Source organism: Salvia splendens, chromosome 16 (assembly GCF_004379255.2).
Source record: "Salvia splendens isolate huo1 chromosome 16, SspV2, whole genome shotgun sequence".
In the NCBI taxonomy this organism is placed as follows: Eukaryota; Viridiplantae; Streptophyta; class Magnoliopsida; order Lamiales; family Lamiaceae; genus Salvia; species Salvia splendens.
The window spans coordinates 7,346,328-7,361,787 of NC_056047.1; the positions used below are offsets into that span (position 1 = coordinate 7,346,328).

The 15,460-nt window shown below is 37.3% G+C and overlaps 2 protein-coding genes and 1 pseudogene across 2 annotated transcripts; 1 reads left to right on the top strand and 2 right to left on the bottom strand.

The window, feature by feature from the left end:
- Window positions 1-3,346: 3,346 nt before the first annotated feature.
- Window positions 3,347-4,382, bottom strand: LOC121769883 (60S acidic ribosomal protein P3-like). The gene is made up of 2 exons (XM_042166647.1): window positions 4,108-4,382; window positions 3,347-3,654 (listed from the first exon to the last, which is right to left on the bottom strand). Exons 1-2 carry the CDS (start codon window positions 4,300-4,302, stop codon window positions 3,487-3,489), a joined length of 363 nt encoding a protein of 120 aa, XP_042022581.1. The 5' UTR covers window positions 4,303-4,382; the 3' UTR covers window positions 3,347-3,486.
- A 3,293-nt stretch (window positions 4,383-7,675) lies between these two features.
- On the top strand, window positions 7,676-12,907 carry LOC121770117 (annotated as a pseudogene).
- Window positions 12,908-13,311: 404 nt separating this feature from the next.
- On the bottom strand, window positions 13,312-14,843 carry LOC121771465 (dnaJ homolog subfamily B member 1-like). The gene is made up of 3 exons (XM_042168251.1): window positions 14,412-14,843; window positions 13,849-14,333; window positions 13,312-13,785 (listed from the first exon to the last, which is right to left on the bottom strand). Exons 1-3 carry the CDS (start codon window positions 14,595-14,597, stop codon window positions 13,332-13,334), a joined length of 1,125 nt encoding a protein of 374 aa, XP_042024185.1. The 5' UTR covers window positions 14,598-14,843; the 3' UTR covers window positions 13,312-13,331.
- Window positions 14,844-15,460: the final 617 nt, after the last annotated feature.

Consider the following 15,460-nt stretch of genomic DNA (forward strand, 5'->3'; position numbering starts at 1 on the left):
AAGTAGAATTGGTCCCTCAAACTATCGTATTTCTTGTCTAGTTTTTAGTACGAACTAGGATAAACTATTCCTAGATTTCAAAGGCCGCTCGAAAATTATACAATCGAATTATGAGCTTAATTATTTTATTGGAACGTCAAGCTTAGTTCACCTCTTCACGAGATTACTAAATCGCAATAATGCAGTCAGATTCTAGAAAAATGAGTGACTCGAATATTTTTCTATAAAAAAACTGAAACGAGTGACACTATATTGGACATTCGATTTTGAATTAGATTTAACTAGGCGATAATTACTCGAATTAGATTTAACTAGGCAATAATTACTCGAATTAGATTTAACTAGGTGATAATTACTCGAATTAGATTTAACTAGGCCATAATTAAATACTGATGTTACAAGAATCATTATAATTAGTGTTATTTGCAATTTAAATAAATCAAGCGCAGAATTTTGTACCGCCAATAGGAGAAATTTTTGAATGCATGTGAGAATTCTTTTTAATAAAGCGAATATTCAATTAAATTGCTGACTAAGTTAGATTACTAATGCGCAATAATGCATTAAAATGATGTAGCAACAACGAGTGGCGAACCAGCGCCTTACACGCCAGAATAAATGCGTTATAGGGGTCAGTTTAAATTATGGAGATGAGGCATGGCATATTTTAATAAACCATTCCTCAACTCAAAATCAATTTAATAATCCATAATTGAATTGCAACCATCCACGATGTTGTATGGGTACTATATACAATAAGTTTTATGTAGCCATCCATGTCGATATATCAAGAATATTTTTTTCAGTTGCATTATTGATTTTAAAATTTAACTGAGGAATAGTGTAGAGGTAGAGGTGGACATATATCGGTTCGGATTGGATAACCTATGTGATTTTACTTGCGTATCCGACCTCGGATAACATAATAAAAGCTATCTGACCCTGACTAGTATAAGAAACCGAGTGCGCCTAGTACCCATGTTTTGGGTACACGGAAAAAGTATCATGGTACTTGAAAATTTACGCAATAATATATCGTTCAGTTTAAAAGATTATATCTTGTGATTGAATATGTATTATGTTTGATTCATGGGATTGAATCTCATAATTTAATCCTAAATAGATAATCATATAATAATTAGTTATACAATCGTATTATATGTGTTATACCTTTAACTAATTATCCACCCATCAATAATAAAATAAACAAATCCGTGTTGAAGCCGTGTAGAAAAAAAACATATTCAAAAGAAAAATAAATCTTGCACAGGTGTTAGACAATAGACATACAATGACTTGGGCCATCTTTTTCTTTGATTTTCAAATACAATAATTTGAGAGTATGGTATGGAGATAATATTAAAATATTTATTTCTTTAAAACAAACAAGTGTTATAAGGATGGGTTGGACAGGGGGAGGCGAACTTAATTAAGTACGGATTCATAAATATATGTACGCTAGTATATACCTTTTCAATTTGTTTTTCTATGCTTTGTTTTAAAACCTTTCGTGCTTGGATAACTCTTTGATGAATAAATTCGTCTTTTCAATTAAATTGAGAGAAGAAAATTCATGCAAGTTAAATTATTTATAATTATAGGGCTAGTTGCATATTACATCTAATATTTTATCCTTTTGCGACTTAAACTCAACTTTTAAAATGTTACTACAATATTGTGCTCCTAAAGTTTTCCACTCGTTTGAAGCTATAGGTCACATATATCACGATAAATGTGTAACATAAATAGTTTTACCAAAAGAAAATCTCCACGTTTAGTAAAATAGTTTCTCTAAAACATGAGTAAACGAGATAAGAATGTTTAATAAGTTGAAATTCAAAAATTAGTTCGAACCAGATTTCATGCATTGCGAAACTAGATAATAAGAATGGATCTAACCTACCTACCATACATAATAAAAATGAAATGATATAATGATGATCCATCGAAAATAATAAAATTAGATATTCCAATACATAGCAATATGATGCTCATTGTCCAACTAGAATGAGTGACATAGTTTTGTGGGCGAATACTAAGGGCGTAATCAATTGCTTATTCAGGTAATGGGCCGAGCCCCATTAATATTCAGTAACCGAAAGGAAGCTCAATTAGCGATTCTTGGGCCTCTCCAAACCCATTCATACGGTCCGATTAGTTTGACTGGCTGGGTTTAGGCAACCCTTGACCTGCGTTTTCCTACATAAAAAAACATGCTTTAACCAAACCACAAAATATAACAGGCCCTTTTGATTAGGGCATCCACAATGGGACGCCCATCGTTCGCCACATTATGGGTGCCCGCCATCGTCCGCGCCCTACGCCCACGTCCGATGCATCGTCTGCGGTTGAAGCGCGGACGGTGGCCTATCGTCCGCGCCATCGGGCGCCCCATTGCAGGATCGGCGGACGATGCCACGCGTTTTTTAATTTTTGTATAAATACCCCTACCTCGGCGAGAGCTTGAGCGATCTGCGCGCTAAAGCGTTGTTGTCGTACCGGTCCCTGTACGGCGACTTCAAGCACAAGGCCATCTGGGCGCTCTTGAGGGACAAGTAGAAGTTCCAAGGCGAGATTCTGCACACCGGGGAGACAAAGAGGACGAAGACCACCGAAGTTGGTGGTTACACGAGCAGCGAAAGCGGAACTCGTCCGGTGGACCTCAACCGGACATACATGGAGGACGATAGTACCGGCACACCAATGTTCTTCTGCGTCCCACAGGCGTCAAGGCTGCGAAGGCCAAGGGGAAGGAGGCGGCTACATCATCCTCGACCGCCACCGCGCCATCGCCGATCCCGCTCCCGATCCCGGCCCCGAGCGCGACGGCCGCCGCGTATGAGTCATTGGCAGCAACCTCGATGGCGAAGACATTGTTGCAGACACACAAGACCCTCAAGAAGTGTACGGACCCCGCCGAAGCCGAAATTTTCCGGGGGTTGATCGATGAGTTGCGCCAGAAGTTAGGAATTGCGTAGATTAGCCAGCTTGAATCGTGTAACTTTTGTGTATTTATTAATGCAATATTCACCGATTTTTGGTTACTCGTTGTGTTTTTAAATTAATTTGCATTATATATTTGAAAACATTTAAATTAATTAACAAAACAATATTAAAACATATAGGACTACCCATTGCAGGTGAGAGGGTAGGAGGATAAAACTACTAAAGTAGCACGCCTTATGGCGCCCCATTGTGGATGCCCTTAGTGAGATTTTGCTGCATGACTTCCAATTATGTGATATCCTAAATATGACTAACAAAAGAACGCTTCATATCATAATAACAGCTAATTGTGCAATGAAATTGTGAAAAACATGAGTATTGCAAGCAACATAATCCAAACTTAACAAACTCAGCCCAATTCACTTGGCAAAGATGAAAAATGAACGATTCAAACATAAACATTTAAAAGTGATAAACACTATAAAGTCGATATCATCAGAAAACTCAAAATCCTAAAGAGCAAAACTGGAAGTAAATCAACTAATCGTCAAAGAGTGACATTCCAATGTCGTCATCACTTTCATCCTTCTCTTCCTCCTTCGCAGCTGCAGGTTCCTCAGCAGCCGCAGCACCACCACCACCAGAGGCCGCAGCCGCAGCACCACCACCTCCAACAAAGGCGCCACCACCTCCGCCTCCAACAATCACCTGCATTATTCATTCATCACGAATAAATAATATATAGAGCAATTTGTGATTGCAAATCTCTACGGCAATCACCAAAAAATAGAAAAATAAAACCATAGACATGGTATATATTCAACATATATTGCAATTTCTTCATCAAAACCGGGAATTAACATAAAAGAATCAAAGAAAACAAGGCGTAGCGACAAGATCGTGAGCGCAAATTAAGCAAAAAACAGCATTTTGATAGTTTAATTAAGGGTTTCGCGCAGCATTAATTGGAGATAAAATACTCAACTCATTGATCTGATGGTACAAAAATCAAACCATTGATTTCAAGGAAAATCTAAAAATAAAACAATCAAAGTAAAGCAAAAAAAGATCTTATATCTAGGCTTCTCTAAAATAAGGGCAGTAATAACAACGAGTAACATATAAAGAGGGGGAAATCTGAGACAAGGCAACGCGGAAAACCTGAAAGACGGCAGATTTAGGAGTGACGTAGGAGAAGGAGGATTGTACGGCGCCAGAGGCGGCGGAGAGAGCGGCCTGAACGAGGTTGCGCTGGAGAGTAAAGGCACAGTCACCGGTAGCCTCAAGATCTCCATTGAGTTGTTTCGCCGACCAATCGGAACCGGATTCTCTGCAAACAAACGTGAAAACACCCATTTTGCTGTTGATGTCTAGTCTTGTGTTGAGAGTAGAGAGGATTGGACAAAAGCTTTGCGGCAGGGAATTTTAAGGGTGGGATAATTTAGGGTTTTTGGTTAGGACTGGGGACACGTAATGACTTATCTACCCTTCTGGGTTATTTTTATGGGTTATAATTGCCATAAAAAATCACATAACTTTGGCTAAATTTTAATTAATCCCATAACTTTCAAAAAAAGTTATTTACAATAGCTTTGATATTTTTTTCAATATTCTACTCCATCAATTTAGATTTATTAATTGGGTATGATTTAGAAACTAAAATTCATAATGTTTTTCAAATTTGTACTATATCACTCACAAAAGTCATTAACTTTAACATGACAAGATATAGAATATAAAATTAAGCTAAAGCATTTTGACTTTCAAATCATATAATTTTTTCTTTCAAATTTAAATTAGTAGGACAATTGAGAACAATATTGCAATTATGATAAAATCGGCAAATTTTTAGAGTTACGCGATAAATCGAAATTTGGCTAAATTTCAAGATTTTTTTTTTCAATTTACTTATTTTTGTTATTTAATCTCAGTTTTTTACTTATAAATGAATGTAGAAATTTTAAAAGTTAGTCGAAACCGAGATCTTTGGCATCAAACGCTAGCCGCACTACCACTACTTCAAAGCAAACACACTACATATTGTTATTATTTATAGGATATTAGCGATTAATATTAAGAATTTTTTGAAATATTAATTTCAAAGTTTAAAGTTGACTATATAATATCATGAAGTAAAATTCAATTTGTTCATTGAATTAGGTCGGTTCTATTAAGGACAGGTCATATTGATGACGAAGAAAATTATGGAAAAGAAGCGAGCTTCAACGCTACACGCTCTACTTACTTTTATTTTGTTGATTTCGAATCTTACCAATGGAATTCCCCTCTTATGCAATTAGTTTCGCTACAACACCCGTTGCTCTAACTAATTGTCCACTCTTTCCAAGTGTATGGGGTTTTAATCTATGCAAAACTAGATTTAAATACAGAAACGCATAACAATATCATGCATAGTACATTTTTAGGGCATTGTTAGTTTATTTTTAGGTCATTATAACAAAGTATGGCCTAAAATGATCTTAACATGACATTAAACCAAAATCTTATAATATGACTTAAAACTGCTTAATTATGACCTTCCGTGTTTTTTTTGTTAATTATTGATAATTAGATCATCTAATCATAGGGTCAAGATTTGGGTTGCATTTATAGATTTAAAAAGATATTTGTTTTGATCATCTCTCATATATAAATATATATATATGGTACCCAATAAAGAATTAGTACTATGTATATCTGAATATATTATGATGACAATTTTTGGGGTACATATGTACCCCTTATACATTCAACTAATATGTATATGTAGCGAGAGTACATGCTAATGTTTAAATCATAAGTATCATGGCACGAGATTATTATCAGCATGCTACACCCACAAGGTCGGCTTCTAGCCCATGATTACACTCAAATGCCACGACCTGCATCGGTTTCCAACGATAATTCCAGCTCAATTTACGCGACTAAGCAATTCCAGCTCTGTTCCAACGGCAAAAGCAATAAAATCGAAATAAACCACTAGTTAGAGCATTCACAACCGTGCTCTTGCCTAGGGGTGTGCATTCGAGTTTCGGTTTGATTTTTTGCCAAAACCGAACCAAAACCGAAAAACCGAATTTAGTTCAAAATCCAAACCGAACCAAACCCGAAAAACCGAAAAATCGAAAACCAAACTTAAAAAACCGAAAAACCCGAACAAAACCGAAAAAACCCGAAAAAAAAAAAACCGAAAAACCTGAAAAAAATAAATATAATATAAATATATATTTATATATGTGTATTTTATTTTATTTTATATATACTAATAAAATATTTATATATAATATAAAATTAATAATACATATAATATATATTACATAGTAGAATATATTAAAAGAATATATATATTATATATAATATAATATATTAAATTAATAGAATATATATATAATTCGGTTTTTTCGGTTTTTCGATTTTTTCGTCGCCCGAACCGAATTGAAAAACCGAAATTTTTTTATTTTTAAAACCGAACCGAACCGAACCGAAAAACTGAAAAAAACCGAACCGAATTTCAAAATTTCGGTTTGGTTCGGTTCGGATATTCGGTTTCCGGTTTTTTTGCTCACCCCTACAGTCTTGCCAGCGGCACGGTTGTGGGCCCGGCCCCACTTTTTCTGCCTGCTCTCTGGCAAGAACACAACACCCACAGCTGTGCTCTTCCGCAAGGACGAACACAATTAATTTAAAATTCAATTAAACAAAAACATTTCAATAATACTAAAATTCATTAAAAAAAACCTCAATAATATTACAAATGACAAATAAAATAAAAACGACATAATTAAAATCCTAAAAATTAAAAATTGTACATAATTAAAATACTAAAAATTAAAAAAAAACCACTAAGCGTTGCCGAATTTCGCCCACATGTGTTTGATTAGGTCTTCTTGTAGTTGATTGTGGATTCGGGTATCGCGCATTATGTGCCTTGTCTCGATTCTCTGGCCAACCGTCGTATGCTCGCCTCGGCGTGGGGGAGACCTCGCTGTTGAGCTTCCGGCTTCGTCCTCATCGTAGAAGCTAGCCGCCCTCGGCCCTTCGTCAGCTATAATCATGTTGTGTAAGATAATACACGTGAACATGATGTCGGAGATATTATTCACGTACCATAGCCGAGCCGGGGACTTAACAATGTTGAATCGGGCTTGAAGGACCCCGAAAGCTCTTTCGACGTCTTTCCGTGCGGACTCTTGACGCTACGCAAAAAGAACCCGTCTCGGGTCGTGCGGGTTGTTGAACGTCTTCACGAAAGTCAACCACCGTGGGTAGATACCATCGGCGAGATAGTAACCCATGTGGTATTTATTTCCGTTGATGGTGAAGTCGATCGCCGGTGCTACACCATTCATCACATCATTGAAGAGTGGTGAAGAATATAGCACATTCAAGTCGCTGTTGGATCCAGCAACGCCGAAATATGCATGCCAAATCCATAGGCGGTAGTCGGCGACCGCCTCAAGGATAAGCGTTGGGCCGCCGCCTTTGTGACCGCTCAAGTGTAGGGATGAATGTGTTGGTAGTTTGTATGAGAATTATGAATGAGAGATGATTTGATGTGATAAATGGACGATGAATGTGTGTATTTATAGATGATTTTGGGGGAAAAAAATTCAAAAAAAACGGGGAAAACGGCCATATTTTTGGGATTTGGAAAATATATTTTTTAATTTTTTATCATTTTATATAATTAAAAATCAAATTTAAAAAAAAAAATACAAAGGCAACGGCTATGCCGTTGCCCAGTCGTAAGCCGTCACGTCGCCTGCTCGTCGAGCAGCGCCGTGCCAGCGGCGCGAGCGCAACGGCGGCGGTATGCGTCCTCGCCGCTGGCACGGACGGACGCGGGGCCGCCGTCCACCGTTGTGGATGCTCTTAGAGCATCTCCAGTGGGCGGACATCCCACTAGGACATCCACTAGGACATCCCAAAAACACCTCCTGCCACGTCACTAGGACTTCCCATCCCACTGCCACGTCACTAGGACATCCCCTCCTATGTCCGCCGTTCCCACTAGGACATCCCGCAATAAAAAAAATCACAATAATTTAATTACGTAAAAACGGAAATAGAGAGAAATGAAATTATGTTCTTTGGTAACGCCGTCTCAAATTCGTAGTTCCTATCGTTCTCCATTAAAAGTAGAAATGAAATTTGTAGTAAAAGAAGAGAGAAACTTGTTAACAACAAGTGGTGCAAATGAAATGAAATTCAACGAGCCGTATATATAGGGTTTAAATAAAATAAAAAAAATTCGGACGTCCGAGCGGGACGTCTGACCCTTGCCACAGTGGTGGACGTCCGCCCGCCCGTCGCAGGGACGTCCGTATCCGACCCTAAAGCCACAGTGGCGGACGTCAGGGTCGCCCGTCGCGACGTCCGACCGGACGTCCGCCAGGAGATGCTCTTAGGTTAACTCTGAATATATAGACCAAAAAATGTCTTTCTATGAACCAAAAACTCCAAAACACTAATGACATGTGTACTAATAACTGGGCTTTCTACAAATTAAAATAATCCGCAGCCCAAATTCTGATCGGAAATACCAAAATCCGTTGATCGGAAGAAGGCGGACATGTAACATGTTATCCCATCCCACCTCAATTTCATGCTTCTTCTCGGCGCGGCGCTCCTTCCACGGCGCGCTCCAAAGCCACGCGTTTTGCTGTCGTCAGAAGAAGAGCAACTTGCTGTCACCGGCGGCTCCTCCCTTTCGACCTCGACCCGCTGGTAAGCCGCTCTCACTTCAATCTAGTTTTTCACACGCACTCTCACACATTTAGTCTTTGCTGAGTATACATTATTCCCGACACTATGCATAAGCCGCAAATACGTGTCCCAGGGAGGCTCGTCCAAGGATATATTCTTTTGCTTACATTTTAAATTCGGCTAATAAATAAAACTATTCTTTGGCTACTTAGACATGAAGAGAGTGGTATTAATAAAAGGCTAAAGAGCAGCTTAAAGTGAAAATCTTAGAAATCTAAAAATTTCATCAAGAGGAGGGAGCTTCATGATGATGAATAATCACCGATGATGCATACTTTAGGAAGTTTGAGTTATTTAGCATATCAAACAGCTCAATAGTTTGTTTTATAGATTTTCAGCAATTTTCTTCTAGTTATGCATTTAAACACCTCTAACTTTGTGTGTGCTACTCATTGACGTAATTCTCTCTTAAGCTTGTTTTGGTTCCAATAATGGATTAGCGTAATTTTCTTCATATACTGTATTACATTAGGAGTCTTATTGTACCTATAATATTTTTACCTTATCTTTGCTCACTTAAAGGTAGTTGCCTACTCCTTTTTCCTGGTACTATGTATGTGGGCTCACACGCACTTCATAATTTCCACCTTTTAATTGCCATTAGTCTCTGATTGTACCCTAGTGTTTAAGACATCAAAAACAAAAGTATGGCCATTATATATGCACATTTTGATGTTCACATGTACTGCCTCGAGGAGAACTAGTCTCATTTACAGCATCCTAAGCTACTTTCACCTATCAATATTATGCCAAATGCATTTTCTCTAATAATCTTATTTTCTTGATTAATATATAATGGATGACTAGGTTGTGGATCTTTCAGATTATGGCCGAATAAGAGGTAACATACTTTTCAACTTTGTTACCTTTTGAACTCCAATCTTTGAGATGCTGTTCTTTTCTACGGGGATAATCGAAAACTCAGTATGTAATCAGTTGTAGAATACATTTAACAGGATCATACTTTAGATTTAGAGTGAATGCTTAACAATAACTAGAGCGAATGCTTAACAATAACTAGTGTGCATATAAATGTTATTCTTTTCATCCTTGACTGTTGACTTCTGGTAAAGTCAGTGGGGAAGATCGTATTCAGTTTCTTCACAATCAAACCACTTCAAACTTTGAATGTCTTGGTGAAGACCAGGTTGTTCATCTGCATATCCCACATTCTTTCTCTACTTCTTAATATTAGCTACTCTTTCAGTGTTGAATGTTGAGTGAAATTTGTAGGGGTGTGACACAGTGTTTGTGACACCAACAGCTCGGACTATTGATATTTCACATGCATGGGTCATGGTAATCTAAATTCGTATTTGCAAATACTCCCAATTTTTATCCATCAAACTCTTCCAAGTTTGTATGATTGGTGTTTATCTGCATGTTACATCTACAGAACAATGCAGTTATTCTGGTTGTCTCTCCAATGACTTGTGGAAGCATAACTGAAATGCTGAAGAAGTCTGCTTCATAATATTTCCCTATGGTTTGCAATTACTGCAACTTCCTATTTGTTTATGATTTATTTCATTCTGTTTCTAGCCCATTTTGGCTTTCATTCACCCTTCCTAGCTGACTGTGTACAGAAAAAACCACAAAAACATTTTCCTTTGGGAAAACTTAGTTTAATATTGATTATCAAGCTTATTGCAGCATATCTTGATTCATTATTCATATTTGCAAAGTGTCTTCTTAAAAGCTCTAGCCTCTATGTTAGAAACTTAGATCCAATCGTTATACTACTACCAGTTTCTGGAAACAGCGTTACATCTAAAGCAATTTCTTTGGTTTAGAAATTGTGTTCATCTGATTTTTACTGAATTTTATCGAATGGTACTTAAGCTATATAGAATGTCCTTAACTGAAAATAGTCCATAAAGTATATGACAAATTGTGTTTCGAAACCTCATTCAAATAACAAATTTTTTTAAAGAATGGAGTAATGATGTATTTCAACAAATTATATACAAACTCGTTGTACCACTCGCAACATTACATCCTTTAATCATTATGAGAATACAAATAAAATCATTTCTGAACAATGATAATTTGTAACATACAAAAACTGTTGCCCGTCAACTTATAATTGATCTGATGACATCATGAGAACACCAATAAAATCATTTCCTAATAAATCTCACATCTTTCTTGCACAGGTACATATTTTTCTCTGACAAGGTGGAAATTCAAGATATTACTGAAAAGACCAGCATGTGTGCATTATTGGGACATAAAAGCAGCCAAGTATGTTTTGGTGGTATATTTAGGGTGGTTGAGAATTTTCACTTCCTGATTGTGTTCCGTTATTCACATTTCTGTTCTGTCCAATTTGTGTTGCGGGAACAGATAATGGACGAATTGAATCTAGGAGATCTAACTGGAAAAGCATATGGCTCTCATGAGCATTACAGTGTAAGTTTTCATTTTCCGATTTTTGATGTACTGCCAAGTTTATTTCATATCTCCCATATTGAAGCTAATGGGGGTGTAACGCTTCTGGCGATCATGTCAATAATAGTTTCTTTACACAGTCGTGTGCCATGATTTGTTGTAGGCTTCTGAACCTTTGTAACTACTATGAACTTGGGTGTATTCTCCTTGGTTAGCTTTTAGTTATTGTTGACTAAAACGACACTGCAATATTTTTTGTACTTTATGGATAAACAGATCATGGAACTTTTTCAAGGGCATCTGTAATACCTATCTTTGTGGTCCATTGGAGGTTCTTATATGACTTTTTGGCTACTAACTCATTTCTGCAAATTATGATCTATGTGACCATCAAATAGTGGCAGGAAATACAGTAAAACAAGTTGGTTTCTTAGATGATAACTGCTACAATTGTAATCTGTAACTATATGATAATCTTGTGCTTCGTATGTTGTTTTTCATTTCACAATAATGTTTGTGAACTTTGTTTTGTTATGTAGGTTGATGGGATGCCAGTTACTGTGGCGGTAGGTAGTACCGTTTCTGTGGAAGGCTTCACATTTATGATGTCTCCTGCTGCTGCAGGATCCATCCGGAAAGCTCTTATAGGCCATGGGGCAGTTCCTATGAGTCCTGATGCTTGGGAGACATTGAGGATTCTTCAAGGTCCTTGTCTTTTCTCAATTGCTTGTAACATTCTAATGCTTTACGACAAAATATTCCTTTTGTGGTACATTGACCTTTCACCCTTATCAAGTCATTGACATTGTTAGACATCTACAAGGAGACCAGCTCCTGGGAAAGAACTCACTGAGGAATTTAATGTTTTTAGAGGCTGGTCTTTGGAGGGCTGTTTCTTTCAACAAAGGTTTGACACAAAATCATTTGTATGTATGAAATACGGCATTGTTATATGAGGCTAAATTCTTTTGCAGGATGTTATAAAGGACAAGAGACCATCTCAAGACTTGTTACTTATGATGGAATCAAACAGAGATTTTGGGGAATTAGTTTATCATCTCAAGTGGCACCAGGCAGCATCATTACTGTAGACGGGAAAAAGGTAATACACAATATTCACTCAATATCACGGATGTCTTTCTGACTACCTAAATAGCTTCTTCTGAGTTAAGGTTGAAAAAAGGAGGTAATTGTGCCTAAATACACTGATTTTCACCCAATTCTTATTATGATTCTGCGTATGAATAAAAAATTCTGCCTCTAAATATACGAACTTTCAAGTATCATGATTTTTCACACCATTATCAGTTTTGGACGAAGTAATGTCACTGTGACTAGCTGAAGTGGCATAAACATCCTGCCACATCGTTTAAGCCATACACACATTTTAGGTGTCCACCCTCAGCATTAAATTAGAAGCAATTTGACAACATTGTGAAAATTTTGAACAATTGAGAGTTATTTGAAGGACCACCCCCCCACGCACACACCCACCCACCCACCAAAAGCCATTTTAGCATCATGAATACATCTGATTAGTGTTGTTGTTTGCAACTTATCAACCTTAATGAAGGTGTGGTGAAAACCCTGTCATGTTACAGGTGGGAAGACTGAAAGCATCTGGGCCTTTTGGTCTCGGATATATTAAGAGGAGGACGGCTTCAGAGGGGGACTCTGTAACAGTTGAAGACACTGTTGTTGGGACTCTAGTTGAGGTTCCTTTAGACTCTAGTTGAGGTTCCCTTCCTAAAGGATCAACCTCCACCATCCAAAGCCTAAGTTTAGTTACTACATGCTTGTATAATAAACTAGGGACCCAAAGTCCCATTTTGAATTCTGTTCCAAGGTGTGATTATATTTATCCAAATGAATGAACCAACAAAATGTCTATCCTATTCCTATACCTCACAATAGTTGTGGATTCTCCTACGCGTTGATAGCCCCTTCCAGTTAGAAGTAAAGAAACATCTTGTTTGACTTATATATCAAGCCATTATCATCTTTGGGAAATTCATAGTTTCCACCTTAAACGGATTTGATATTATCTTCAACAACAAAAGAAAATCTTTCTTGGATGAAGTTACAGAGTATGTACATCGTGATACAATATGCCTATCACTTCAAACAAAAAGAGGCCGTTCGCACGACTCAACTCCAATCAATGTAATGATTGGACATGTCTACTTAGATCCATCTCTTGATTGAAAACAACGTAGGTGTTCACTTAATTAGTCGAATGATGAAGAACATCCTTCTAAAATGTTAACTATCTGCACCCGTTGATCGTTGCTGAGTTCAGCTGGAAACTCAACCAGGAACTTGAGTCTGAGGTTTCCTCTATTACCTTGTTTTGAAATAGGCATGCCTTGTCCAGGTACGTTCTTCTCATATCCTGGATATATGATATCATCTATGGACACCGTCATCTGGCCTCCTCCTAGCAGAGGGATTGGAGTGGTGCATCCCGATAGAGCTTGAACAAGAGGGACCTCCAACCCAAGCTCCAAATCATCACCATCTCGTCTGAATAATGGATGCTTTTTCTCAACAACGGAGAATACTAAGTCAGCAGGGAGAGTCCCTGGCTTTTCATCGCCCTTCCCTTCAAACGTGATCTTCGTGCCCTTCTTCCATCCCGGCTGCACTTGGATTGTAAGTATCTCTTCCTCTTCAACGATCAACCTGTTCAAGATTCATGTTAATTTTTTGAAGATGAGTGAAGAGTAGAAATTATTTGTATGATACCCTGAAGATGAAATGGCATCTCTTGTGATCTTGATATTTTTGACACATCCAAGGCACAGTTCCTCAAGGGTGCATTCGATCTTTTTCTGAACGGGAGGAGGCTTTACACGAGCTGCAGATTGTGAAAAGAATATGGGAGTGCTGCATCTCCGGCTAGCTACTTTAGAAAAAGGGACAAGGTCTTCGGGTGTGGAGGGTGCCGTGGGCGTGTCTCCTACAAACAAGGGATATAATCCGAAGGGAGGAGCAGGAGGTATATTATTTCTCCTGCTGGATAATGTGGGGCTGGTTAGAGGGCTTGTGCGGCTTGTTGTACGTGAAAGAAGGGTTGGATGGGAAATTTGGAATCCGTTGGCTTTGTCACAATCGTGTGACTTTTTCTTCTTGTGTTTGGGCTTACGTTCACCATTGCTTGGATGTCCATTGCCTTCTCCTCCTCCTCCTTTCTTGAGGATGTCTTCCTCTCTTTTCTTGAGGCTGAGGGCCTGAAAGAGAAGTTGTGTCAAGGATAAAATGATAATAACAAATTATATATGATGAGATAGATGCTTAGTGCTTCTTACCCTGTAGGCTTCATTGATGGAACGAAATTTGGCTTCAGCTTCTATTTTGTTGGAGGGATTTCTGTCAGGATGCCATTTCTTTACCAGAGATTTGTATGCTTTACAAATCTCTGAGAGGGACGCCGATTTCGGGATTCCGAGAACGTTATACCAGTTTGATGTTTGTGACTTTGAAGAATCTCCCATCTGCAGGGGGGATTGGAAAAAGAGAGAAGATGATGGGAGGGAAGGGCAAGAGAGATCTCTGAGGAAAACTAAGAAAAGATTGCTTTAATCAGATGGTTCAAATGTCAAACAAATGAGATATAACATGAAGCGCTTTATTAGGAGGCATTCTGAGGCATCTTTGATATGACAAACGAGAAAATTTTAGTAACTAAATTTATGCTTTCGTACCAGCCGTATTTAATTTAGGATATCAAACTAAATAAGTTGAAGGAAGTACATGTGAACATCAAAATGTATTATAATAGGAATTTCAAGTGGTGTTTACATTTGTCATGTCCTTTGAGTATTTAATTTATAGGTAATTAGATAACAATTCTCATAATAATATTTTTGAGCTATCCAAGTATGTCTTTCAAGCATGTATTATATCTGCAAACATGTAGAGTTAATTTGTAAGTACATAATATATCCGATTGTTACACAAATTACAATTAATTATATGATTACACAAATTACAATTAATTATATGAAAAGGGTGAAGTATAATCGATCCGTGTGCATGGTAGAAATTTAGTGATTGTTACATAAATTACAATATCAATTACAAACTACTCTACTTTCTGACTATTTAAAATTAATAAGTAGTTATTGTCGAGAATTATTTTTAACAAATCTAAACATACGTAATGGTTTAATCCTATAGTAACAAATATTTAATTAGTAGTACTAATTTTGTTTAAATCAATTTTACAACTAAAATCCAAATTATAGTTTCAATAGAAGATTAATTTTACTGAAAATTTTGTATTGCCAATTTTATACTTCAGTCAAAATTAGGAGTAGATAGCGTCCACCAAAAGTCTTTGAGAATATTATATTAT

Excerpts from the sequence above, each read along its gene's own strand:
- LOC121769883 (XM_042166647.1), bottom strand. The coding sequence starts at position 4,302 with ATGGGTGTTTTCACGTTTGTTTGCAGAGAATCCGGTTCCGATTGGTCG. Across the intron at positions 3,655-4,107 it reads CTAAATCTGCCGTCTTTCAG|GTGATTGTTGGAGGCGGAGG; the intron begins GTTTTCCGCGTT and ends TGAATAATGCAG.
- LOC121771465 (XM_042168251.1), bottom strand. The coding sequence starts at position 14,597 with ATGGGAGATTCTTCAAAGTCACAAACATCAAACTGGTATAACGTTCTC. Across the intron at positions 14,334-14,411 it reads CCATCAATGAAGCCTACAGG|GCCCTCAGCCTCAAGAAAAG; the intron begins GTAAGAAGCACT and ends CTTCTCTTTCAG. Across the intron at positions 13,786-13,848 it reads GATGCCATTTCATCTTCAGG|GTTGATCGTTGAAGAGGAAG; the intron begins GTATCATACAAA and ends AATCTTGAACAG.